We start from the raw sequence: 12,364 nt of genomic DNA, 5'->3' as shown, positions 1-12,364 counted from the left end.
CCACAAAAATCTGCCACTTTTTTCCCCAAGGCCAGCAGCCAAAACCCCCCAAACCTGTACCTGGGCATGTAGGATCCAGATCTACCAGAGGCTCCTGGGCTCTTCGCCCACTTGTTTTCCTAAAGCTGGGTGGGAGATGCCTATCCCATGGAGAAGGCTGGGGGAACAGGACCAGGGATCTTTTCCCTTGTTGTCCCTTTGTTTTCCCTGGGCAAAGCCAGGGGGGAGCCAGGACACTGCCTCCCACCAGGTGTGTTCGAGCCCCAACAGCTTTACAGAAAACCTCGTTAAGAAGCAGTTGAGTTTGGATTAATATTTGATGAGCGACAGTGAGTTGCTGTTCAGAGATGAAACAGTATTTACTGAGCAGGGGCTTTCCTGCCGGCCCGAGCTTCCTGAGCCAACAAACAAACAGTGCTCCAGGGGGAAGCAGGTGGGGTGAGGACAGGGATGGCTCTGAGCTCGGCACAGCATGGGGCTCAGGCCTGAGCTGCAGCTGCCACTCACAAAGCTGGTCGGTGCAGGAGGATTTGGGCAGGAGGCCACCTTCAGCCCACCAAGGGTGGGTGGAACTCACTGGGACTGCACCTGCTGTGATCCCTGTTTGGCCGTGGCATGGGAAGAAGTATGGCAGCACCATCCCTTGGGTGGCTGACAAATAAATGCCCCCCAGCTCCTCCTCACCTCTGCTCCCGCTGCAGCACCTGCTGGGCTTTCTGCAACCTCCCTCAGTTGTGCGCTGCTCACAGCTGCTGTGCTCAACGCCTTGCAGCAGCTGGAGGGAATCTCCCCCTTCCCAGCCATGTCTGTGTGTCTGTCTGTCAGTCCCACACCTTCCTTTGGAAGTGCAGTGGTCCCCAGAACTGCAGCTGGTGCTGGAGGGTGGCTCCATGTGTCCTGCTCTGCCTCCGAAGATAACATTATTTGCAAAGGTCTCTGCCAGCCCTGGGGGCGAGAGCTCTGTGTGGATGCACAGAATGAGATCTGTATCACTGCCCTGCCTGCACCAACTCCCCATCACTCCACAAAAATAATCATCAGCCGAGGAGCCCGAAAGGCTCAGGGACTCTGCCTCCTGCAATATTAAACCTTCCCATTTTCTTCTGCCACTTTAAAGATTCTCTTTCTTACTGCGAGTGATAAATAATAACAGCAAAAAAACACCCCACAGACACACAACAGACATCAAAAGCCACGAGAAGATTGGCAAATAGAGAGATCTGAGGGGAGCAGAGAGGAGGCCTGGTTGGGAGTCGGTTCACGTAGCCCCGACTTCTGTTGCGTTCCATTAATTTTACCCGCCATCGCAGGTAGCAGAACAACGGCGACAGCTAATTACTCTCCCTTTCCCTTTCCTGCCCGTTTGCTTGCAGCAAAAGAAAGCCAGTAAATTCCCAAAGTTCCCCATGCCAGAGCTGTCCAGGAAGCTGCAGAGGTGTGTGGGAGGTGGGGTGTTGAGGTGGGATGTGCCCACACGTGCCAGCTGCCCGCCGCAGCCATTTGCTGCTCCAGCCCGGCACCGGGATGCTCCGCCAGCAAACGGGCGGGCAGAGGCTGGCAGTGCCTCAAGGGGAGCGGAGAGGAAAGGTTAGCGTGGTTCCTTCCCACCCCTGGGACACCAGGGAGCCTCTTTGGGCTCCCAGCTCCATGTCCACGGTGCTAAAGCAGATGGGGACACATCCATGGAAGTGCTGCTGAGGAGCATGGGTCCCCCTGAGCCTCTTCCAAGTGGAGAATGCTGCCCTGGCAACACCAAGTTTTGGGTTTTTCTCCCGAGATTCAGGTGGTTTTAGAGTCCTTTGCCTTCTGCAAAGCCCTGAGCCAGATACAAGAAAGAGACGGAGTCTTCAGGTTCTGATTTTCAAGGCTGCACTTTGTTTATTATTTCTTATCTTCCAAGTCTTTCTGTGCCCAGCTAAGATCTGTGCAGCTGCTCGGGCATCTGACGACTCCCCCTGCACTGGGATGTCACTGCCTCTTATACTAATTGTTACCTGTTCTTTATTTATAGTTATTTGCCAATACCTATCACTTATACTAAACAGGTCATCTCTGCTCTGACCCAATCTCCTTAAATTACTTTTTGCCACCATCACTGCAGAAAATGGAGTGAAGGAAGAAGAAAGAAGCATGGGACAACGCCCAAAGTCCTCCATCTTGCTCCCATCCACTTTCATACTAAAGAACCCAAAACTACGGTTTTCCACCCTGTGATAAACCAAACTACTATCTTTCACACTCTTGTGGCCTGTAATTCATCTCTCAGTGTTGGAAGCCTCTCCCATGGACAGGGATCAAAGCCAGTGTCTTCCTGGGCTCTGTGCCAGGGTCCCAGACCCCTCTGTCCAGGTCTCTCACCCTCCAGGGCAAGCAAAGGAATGCCCTGGACTGTGACAACCAAGGAGATTTGTGGTGGGCTGAGCTGCCCTTCAGCGCCAAAGGGAGCCTGACAGAGGTGGGATAAACCCAGTCCAGATGGGGTGTAAGACCCTACAGAAGCTGTAGGATGTGTCTGTGCAAAGCTTGCTCTGTATGGAAGGAGGGAAAACATCCAGATGAGCAAACCCCTGGTGCCAGAGGGGGTTAATTCACCCCTGTGCCAGAATCCCCCACTCAGGATGGCTGTGACACCTCGCCAGCCTCTGCCCTCCACTTGCTTCTGGTGACACCGGCCTGTCCTGCGTCCAAAAGCGAGTGACAGCCCCGGTGACATCGTGGGCAGTCAAACCTCCCTGGGGAAAATGCTGCTGCCAGCGAGGGAGGAGGGCTGGGATTTCAGCTCCAGCGTCCTCAGCTAAGGAAAGGAGCAGAGGAGATGTGCCTCCAGCACAGGACAGCCTGCCCCAGCCCCGCCTGCTTCCCAACATCGGGAGATGCCAGCGGATTTTAAAGAAGAGGGATTCTCACTTTGAAAATGCCACTGAGGCCAAAGATTTTGTGAAAATCTGTCAGTTTTGAGAAAATGCCATTAACCCTCTGCCTTCAGAAGAGAAGACACGGTGCAGGCTGTAACTTTCCACTCTGGCTCTGGCAGTGGATCGCTCCGAGGTCTCTTTTCCAACCAGGTTTTTCTTGCATTAAAATCGACCTGTGTGTGATTATATAAGCAAGCATGAAGAAAACTTCCTAAGGAAAAAGCAGCTCAAATTCATCAAAACTGTGTTCTCTATAGGGGCAGAGGGGGATTTTCATCTCTTGGGAAATTGTGTTGAGTTTTGTTTCTTTTCCCTTGCCCTCCTAACTAAGAGCATAAGAGGTCTGGGCTTAAAATCTTGGCTTGGCAGGACCATGGAGGTGGTTTAGTGGCTTCATCCTAACAAAGAGCCCAGTTCATGGATGCTTCCCAAGGGAACATCTATGGGTGAGATATTTAACCTCGTGTGCTTTTCCCAGGAAGAAAACCCAGGATGCAAGCCCAGTGCAGAACCTCCTCCAAAACTCCAGCAAGGGGACAGCTTGCTGGTGTATTGGTAGCAGGGATGGCCCTGTGGAGCTGGCTGTGGATTTATGCCCACGAAAGGGGATTTGGATTGTTTAAACATTCCTCCTCTGTGTTCAGAGTTATGAACTGGCAAACATATTGGGGGGGGGGGATTAAAAATAAATACAGTCTGAAGATCTGGGATCTCTGTCTGAGCATGAGGGAAGCTATAGGAGATATATCAGAGTGGTCCTCGGCCGAGGAGAAAAAAAATCACGCTTCCTATTTTTGTTTTTAAGGCAGAATAAGTTCATTTTCACCATTGGTCGGACCCTCAGTGACCCTGGGGAGGGCATGAAGCTCAGGTTCTGCCTTCTCAAACCTCTGGATGTCTCAGTCCTGCGGCTTTACATGTCCAATCCTTCTCTCCTGGCCAGTGCTGAGGTGCAGGGGGCTCCTTGCTTGGATGTCCCACTCCAGAGGGTTCCAAGCTTCAGTGCTGAAACATCTGCCACTTTTGCATAGTGAAGAGCTTTGGGATCTTATGGAAGGGAAACAAATCCCCGCTCCATCAATCAGAGCCTTTAAGCAGAAGGAAGCCCCAGCGAGCACTGCTGAGTCCTGTTTGCTTGTCGCAGCGGTAGGGAAGAAGCCTCGTGTGAAGTTTACGTGCTAAGGGAACTCAAGAAATGAAACACCTAAACTGATTGCATTTGTCAATTTGCCTCTTTTTTTTTTTTTTTTTTTTTTTTCCCCCCACTCCTTTTTATGGGAAAGCATAGCCTGAAAAAACACACAATTAGTTTTAAGGGTAAAATCCATCATGAAGTGAATCCCAAAGCCATTTGCAGCAGAGCCATGGAGGCTCAGGGGGCAGGAAGGGTGACAAGACCCGTGGCCTCAGGATGGGTGAGAAGGAAGGAAGAGGGCAGAGGGGAGCATTTGCAGCCAGAGGGGACAGCAAAAACCTGCGCTACAAAGATGGCAGCAAAGATGGGAGAAGGGCTTTGGCTCCACCTCTGCTTGGTGGAGAAAAGCAACTCAGCTTGGCTTGGGCATGGATCCCAAGGGTGGAAACAGCCGAGAGGAATCGCAGAATGCCAAAATGGTTTGGGCTGGAAGGGATGTTAAAGCTCATCTTGTTCCACTCCTGCCTGGGCAGGGACACCTTCCTGTATCCCAGGTTGCTCCAAGCCCCGTCCAGCCTGGCCTTGGACACTTCCAGGGATGGGGCAGCCACAGCTTCTCTGTGCCAGGGCCCCCCACCCTCACAGGGAAGAATTTCTTGCCAATATCTCATCTAGCCCTGCACTCTGGCAGTAGGAGGCCATCCTCCCTTGTTTTCACATTCTTCTCCAAGGAAGTGGAAGTCCTAGGCAGGAGCTTTCCAGTCTGCTCCCAGCCCATCTGGGTTCTGGGATGACGTGGAAGGTTTCTTTGTTGAGAATCAGGCTGATAGAGCAGAAGTTTTGCCAGGGTCTTGCCCCTGTCTGCTTCCTTGACCAGAGGTGATTGTATTGCCTTGGACTGTGCCAGAATCAATCCCGGCGTAAGAACCACGTGGCTCCTTCCCCCAGCTTGCCACGCACTTTGTTTTCCCACCAGCTGTAGCTATGAAACCAGGGCTATTTGTATCTTTGACATTAATTGACTTCTGGAATTAATAACTCTTCTGTGTAACCAGGAACACAATTATTGCTTTGTTGTGCTGATATCCAGCTGGAAGGAATGGTTCCTACCAGGAAACTTGATTGTACTAATTAAGCTGTACGAGGCGGGCCATGGTAACCTGTCCCCGGAGGTGCCTCCTCTGTTATTATCCATGGATGGTTCTGCAGAGCCAGAAAGGATGGTGAGCTGTGTGCATGCTCAGGCCCTCCAGGCAGGAGGGGTGAGCAGCTGATGGATGAGGTGGGACAGGGTTGCACGAAGTTCTTTCCTCCCAAAGTGTGCTAACAACCTGCCCCGCTCCCCGTACCTATTTCATCTGCTCAGACCTGTGAGAGGAAGGGAGTTTTCTGATGCAGGAGACCTCACACCCAAAGCCAAGGGCCCATGGCAGTGACTCTGCTCAGTGCAGAGCATCTGCTCTCCTGCTCATCAACTCCTGGATGAGCACTCACAGAATCACAGAATCTCCTGACCTGGAGGCACCCACCAGGATCATCCAGTGCAGCTCCTGGCCCTGCACAGACACCCAACACTCCCACCCTGGGCATCCCTGGAGCTGTGTCCAAGCTCTCCTGGAGCTCTGGCAGCCTCGGGGCCGTGCCCATTCCCTGGGGAGCCTGGGCAGTGCCAGCACCCTCTGGGGAAGAACCTTCCCCTAAACCCAACCTAAACCTCTCCTGGTACAGCTCCAGCTGCTCTTTCAGATCCTTTCCATGGTCACCAGAGAGAAGAGAGGACCCAGGGAGGCTCGGGCTGGCAGGGACCCCATGCACCGCCTGCACCCAAACCTCTGTCAGCAACAAGTGACACGTTTCCTCCTGCTCCAAATCTCCTCACCCAGCTGTGCCCTGCTCCAAGCCCACCATGGCCAGTGCCGGGGCACTGCAGACTCTGGCTAGCAGAGATGACCCCACCCACTCAGGGAGAATGTCCCACTCAGGGAGATCCCATCCCCTGTGTCCCTTCACATCTCCAGCACCTGCTCCTCTGCTCTGGGCCCTCCGTGCTGGGCACAATTATGGTAAGTTGCTTAAGGGTTACGTGGAGATGGTGACAGAGCTGCTTTGCTCAAATCCTAAAAGAGTGTGCAAAAAAAGGAGAGGTGCTTTCCCACGACAGACTCGTCACTCGGTGTGCATTGCTCGTGATGTCCCCACAGAGATGGGGGGCTCCATCCAGCTCGGTGCCAGGCCTCTGATGAATCCCTGGCTGAGGAGGAGCATGCAGCAGAATGCACAGAGACCCGTCGAGGGGCAGAAGAGGAGCCTCTCAAGGTGCAACAGCACCATCAAGGCCAGAGCAGCACCAGGGAGGCACCAGGGTGGGATAAGGACCCTGCCACAGCAGGGAGGAGGGGCTGGCTGCAGCCATCACATCCCTCGGCAGGGCACGGGGGCAGCAGAGGCCGTGGGGATGAGCCACAGTGAGCACCAAGCGCTGAGAAACACGGGAGGAGGTGGCACGGCCACCAGAAACCACAGCCAGAGGCGCTGAGCTCTTTTGGGTCAGCTGGCGGGGAAGTGCTGCAGGGGGAAGGCGAGATGGTCTCAGCAGAGGGCTGGACTGAGGTGCCAGGGGTGTCACCTTACCTGTACTGGGTGACAGCAGGGTTGGCCTTGGCGGAGCAGTGGAACTTCACAGTGTTGTCCTCTAGCACCGGCTGCGGCTCCACGGACAGGTTCACCAGGGGCGGGTCTGCAAGCAGAGACAGGCCCATGAGCAGCCCAAAGACACCGCAGCGTCCCCCGCCTGCTGCCTGCCAGGTTCTCAGGCTACAAAGCAAAATCTGCCTGTAAGAAAGCCTGGCAAAGGCACTGAGAGTCCTGGATGCTGCGATATCACAAAATCACAGAGTGGCCTGGACTGGAAAGGACAACAAAGATCATCCAGCTCACCCCCTGCTAAGGGCAGGGACACCTTCCGCTAGACCGGGTTGCTTCAAGTCCCATCCAACCTGGCCTTGAACACTTGCAGCTTCTCTGGAACCTCTGCCAGGGCCTCACCACCCTCACAGGGAGGAATTTCTCCCTGAAATCTCATCTAACCCTGCCCTCTGGCAGTGGGAAGCCATTTTTCAGTTTAAAGCCATATAATGATGTCAGACAGGCTGATGCCATGAACGCTGCTTTTCTCTTGAAGGGCTTCAGCGAATAAGACAGGAAGAGGAGCCACAGACACCATTTGATGTAACATTTCACTTGGAAAATGTGACTGCTGGCTCTGATTCTCATTTAAGGACATAAACTCGCCTGCTTTGAGACATACCAGTTTAATATCTCGCTGTATAACAATGATCTTTTGTCTCTCCTCTAACTTTAAAGTGGCATTTCTGCTCTTTCATCAGCCTAATCATCTCTGCCAAGGCCTTACTGGTGTCATAGGCTGCTCCAGTCTTTCAGCTGCTCCTCGGTTTCTCTCCTTTTCACATGAGAAGCATCTAAATGCTTTAGCAGCAAATAAAATTTAGGGAAGAACCGACAAAAGCAAGTGGGAAATGGGTGAAATGTTGAGATGAGAAATATCCAGAGTTGTTTTAGTTTTTTGTGATGACTGAGGCGGCGTGTCAGACCTTCAGCTTTAGGCTTTAAGCATGGGACCTCATTTGAGGGGAAAAAGCAGAAAGAAATGGCTTTGTGGAGGGTGCTTTTGGTGCCAGAAGAACGAGCTGTCTCATGCAGAGGGTGTTGGGGCTCATCAAAACAGCTGAGGGGCTCTCCTGCCCTTGAGGTGTGAATCTGCTGCACATACGCAAAAACACATCCTAAAACAGGACATGTTACGTGTTCAGCTTTACCTGCTGCCTCTCTGCCCTCCCGAGTGTTCCAGCAATGTCCTTCCCAGCTGGAAAATGCAGAAAGGCTGCAGGTGACGGGGCAGGGGGGCAGAGGAGCTGGGTGGTACCCCCTGGTCCAGGGCACCTCCCTCGGCCTCAGGTGTGCTGGGGCATCCCAGAGCCCTGGGCTGGGGTGTGGGGTCAGCGCTGTGGGGCTGGACACGGCCCAGTGCTCCGGTTCTGCGGGGACTCCGTGGAGCCACGGCTCCAGCCAAGCCCAAGGAGTGTCCTTGTGTTTAACAGGGATGGAAGTTTCCCTGCTGGCCTCTCCCTCCACGGCGCACAGGTCGGGGTCCTGCTGGAGTGACCCGGCTCGGTGCCTTTGCTGGAGGGTGTGGGCTCCAACTGGGCAGACTGGTGTGGGAACCACCTCCAAAGAGACCCGGGGTTATTCCAGCCCTGGGGGTCAGCAGCTCGGGGACAGCAGCGGAGTCTCGGAGGTGGCTAGGCAGTGACCTTGGCTGGGTGGGAGGGGAGAATCAAAGGCAGGGTCCCAGTGGTGCTCCAGTACCTCCTTCTCCTCCACCCCACGGTATTTACCCAGCCGGAGCCTGGCTTTGTTGTGAGCAAAGCCACCTGCCTTCCTGATGGGAAATGATGACGGGGAAATTATAGGTATTTTCAATTTACCCTAATTTCATTTTAAAATGTGCAATTCAAATGACAATAAAGATGGGCGCAGTTGGGAATATAAATGAGCTTCCCTGACACGGCAGCCCAGAGATGTATAGCAGGCTCCTAATTCATTCCCAGGCATCCTGACACTTCCCTATTGTTAGACAACAACAGCTAATCACCTTCCTTTGTTAAGTATGAATCACACTTCTCTTTAGTAGCTTCCCCATTGTTTGATGGGTTAGGAGCTGTGCCTACGATTTACAGAGAGGAGCCTCTTTGTATTAAAATGAGTCCGGCTCCCTCCTGCACTCAAAATAATAATAATAATAATAAAAAAATTAAAAAGACAAAAAGACAAAAAGACAAAAAAAAAAAAAAAAAAAAAGAGCGCAGGAAATGAATTAAAGTCTTTGATCTCGCCTTTCAGAAATGGGATTGGGCTTTCGAGTATTGCGGGTGCTGCGGATAGCGCGGGCTTGCGAGTGCCAGTGTGTTTCGGGGCATTTTAAAGGGAAAAAAGACACAAATTGTAACTCATCAGGATGTAATTCCGCTCGGTTACAATTATAATTCCTGCCTGGCTTCTCGTAATGAATTTGAATGATGGAATGAGATAGAGCCAGACCACAGGCGATGGGAGGAGAGGATGTGAGTGCTCGTGCAGGTGTTGCACGGCACTGGGACTGGGACTGGAACCGGGACTGGCACTAGGACTGGCACAGGGACTGGCACTGGGAAGGGCTGCGGGACTGGAACTGGGTTAGGCACTGGGATAGGCACTGGGATGGGCACTGGGATGGGCTCCGGGACTGGCACCGGGACTGGCACTGGGAAGGGCTGCGGGACTGGCACTGGGATGGGCACTGGGACTGGAACTGGGATAGGAATTGGGATGGGCACTGGGATGGGCTCCGGGACTGGCTCCGGGACTGGCACAGGGACTGGCACTGGGATGGGCTGTGGGACTGGAACTGGGATGGGCACTGGGACAGGCACTGGGATGGGCTGCGGGACTGGCAGCGGGACTGGCACGGGGACTGGCACTGGGATGGGCTGCGGGACTGGAACTGGGACTGGCACTGGGATGGGCACTGGGATGGGCTTCGGGACTGGCACCAGGACTGGCACCGGGACTGGCACCAGGACTGGCACTGGGATGGGTTGCAGGACTGGCACCGCGACAGGCACTGGGACTGGCACCAGGACTGGCACCGGGACAGGCACTGGGATGGGCTGCAGGACTGGCACTGGGACTGGCACCAGGACTGGCACCGGGACAGGCACTGGGACTGGCACTGGGACGGGCACCACAGCTGCGATTGTCATTGGGATGGGCACCGGGACCAGCACCACTCCTCACCATCCCCGCAGCCCGGGAGGCACCTTGGCAAACCCCTCAGCTCCCGTTGTTCCCACTCAGCACCTCAGGAATGGCCGCAGGCTGAGCTGCATGGGCTGTGCTGGCACTTGCCCTGCCAGGCGCAGATCCCTCTCCGTGCTCCTCTCCTCTGTGGACGAGCCTTTCCAAACCTCTTCACTGAGCCTAAGATGCCACTTCAGCCCTGGGCTATCCACTCCCCGGTGGGAAGCACAAAAGCAAATCAAACACTGCAAAGCTCCAAGGATAAACGCAGCAGGAGACCTTCCTGCACAGCGACGTGCCCCTCATCACCCTCCGCTTTCCTTCACCTCCTACCTCCTGCAAAAACATACAGATGCAGCCAAATCCCTTCTTGCTATGACCAAAAAAAAGGTGTAAAAATGAGCAACTGCACATGTGTGTGCAGAGGCTTGGAGCAATGGCTTTGGATAAGCAATAACCCTGCTCCTCCCCATCCCGGCACGCCGGGTGTGCATTTCCACGGAGCCACTGGGCTCCTGCAGTATAAATAGTTTATGGCATATCAAACTATTAAACATGATTTTAATCCCACTTGTGATGTTCGCCGCATAACTCACAGGAGGCTGACTTTGATGTGGCTGGTGGAACGGAAATCACATTGAACAGATGTTCCAGCTGGAGCCGCTTAGCGTTTCCATTACAGGCCCTGCACTGGGGCTTTTTCCTTTCTCTTTCCGCCAACTCCCCTTTTTCTAAATATTTGGAAGGGGAGTGTTTTATGACTCAGCTCTTTCATTGCTGCTATGATGGTCAGGCATGAGATTGATGGGAGCCCAACTTCAGTTTTCCATCAGCTGAAAGAGGATAATCACTCCCACCATGCTCACACCTTTCCTAGGGATAACCTCCATCCTGATATTTCTCTGCTGCCTGTGAACATTGGAGTTGCAGAAGAAAATGAAAGAAAGCAGTAGGAGTGATTTTCCAGGCTGCTGCTTCCTGGGAAGGATTATTTTTGGTTCCCTGGCATTGTTTTGCGAGGCCATCTCTCAAATCATGCAGCTGGGTGATGTTTGCTATGGTGTGAGTTCAACCTCCACCGCTGGAGGTGGAGAGTGCAGGGTCCAGGGGGATGCTGCAGCTCATGCCAGGCTGGGAAGAGCTCCCCAGCCAGCAGTTGCTGCCTGCTTTTCCTTATTCTTGCAGAACCCACTTCTTTCTCTCCCCAAGGTGCTGCTTCTCTGCTAGATATTGGAAGAAGACCATGAGCAGGACTTCCCAGAACAATTCCCTGGGGAAAAATGAGTGGCCTGGATAAGTTTTGCTTAGAAAAAGCACCTTTAGCTCCTTGCAAGGTGAATGCAGCTGGTTGGCTGGGAGTGAAACCTCATGAGCTAAAGCTGGGTTAATAATTGCACTCGATGATCTTAGAGGTCTTTTCCAACCTTAGCAATTCTGTGATTCTAGATGCAGATAGGGCAGGCTTTTGCATCCAGGTCAAAATCCATCCCACCTCAGCTTGATTAATCCATCTTAATATTTTTCTATCCCATCACCCATCCAGCTTTGGGAAATTGATATCCTCATTATCCCCCATTAAGAACAACATACTTTTAGTAGCTGGGTAGAATATTATTGTTATTATATTCACAGCATGGAGTGTTTAATAGCTCTGAGTAGAAACTGGTGTTCTTTATCGGGTTTTTCTCTTTCCCAAGCAGATTCCGTGTGGCTCAGGGATTCAGCTCACGTCTCCAGCCCACACTGTACTGCCTGGTGTAATGATGTCTCTGCTCCACGTTGTTTGTGTGAGTGTGTCTCCAGCTATTGTAGCTGTTTGCTGGCTGTGAAATAACCCAAGCTATTATCTCATTTTATCTGCCCAGGTCTGTCAGGACATGCAGCCAGCGACCCAAGAGCCTGGTAATCTTCCGGCAGCAAAAGCTGGAAGTCTTAAATGGTGAATTTTCTGCTGCGTTTGAGTTTGTTCAGTTGAGTTTGCCAGTTTTAATTGGTCTCTGGAAAGCAGCTGGCGTGCTAATACTGAACATCCTGCTTTTGCAAGGCATGGGTAAATAACAGCTGCAGAAACTGGGTGTGTGAATGGAGCATGGCTGGAACAGGTCAGGAGGAGCCCAAGAGCGATGGCTACTGCAGAAGAGGAGGGAAGAGGCCTGTGAAATGTGAATTTTGAAGGATGGTAGATTTCACTCTGTGGATTTACAGTAAAGGGTGAATGGTACAGCTCTGAACACAGCCCTGTCCCCTGAGATGGTGACTGACGCTGGCTTTGTGTCATGAAGGGACGCTGTCCCGATCAGGTGTGTCACAAAAAACATCACTCAACTGCCTGTAAGTCTGGAAACTGCTCCAGAAATCCTGTCTGGGCTTTTCTCTGCTATTGGCCGTGCCCAGAGATGTTGCTTGCTCACCTGAAACCCTTTGGGATCCATCCCTGCTCCAGACACCCCTGAGGGCC

At 52.9% G+C, this 12,364-nt stretch overlaps 1 protein-coding gene across 3 annotated transcripts in view; it reads right to left on the bottom strand.

The window, feature by feature from the left end:
• The window catches only part of KIRREL3 (kirre like nephrin family adhesion molecule 3), a 357,261-nt gene that overhangs the window by 43,767 nt on the left and 301,130 nt on the right, over nucleotides 1-12,364 (bottom strand). For all 3 annotated transcript variants that reach the window (XM_040085022.2, XM_040085020.2, XM_040085021.2), the window contains one exon: nucleotides 6,682-6,787. In XM_040085022.2, the coding sequence (XP_039940956.1) occupies nucleotides 6,682-6,787 (106 nt within the window). The remainder of the gene's footprint in view (nucleotides 1-6,681; nucleotides 6,788-12,364) is intronic.

The sequence above is a fragment of the Hirundo rustica genome, chromosome 23, assembly GCF_015227805.2.
Source record: "Hirundo rustica isolate bHirRus1 chromosome 23, bHirRus1.pri.v3, whole genome shotgun sequence".
NCBI lineage: Eukaryota > Metazoa > Chordata > Aves > Passeriformes > Hirundinidae > Hirundo > Hirundo rustica.
This window is presented reverse-complemented; position numbering and strand designations above follow the sequence as displayed.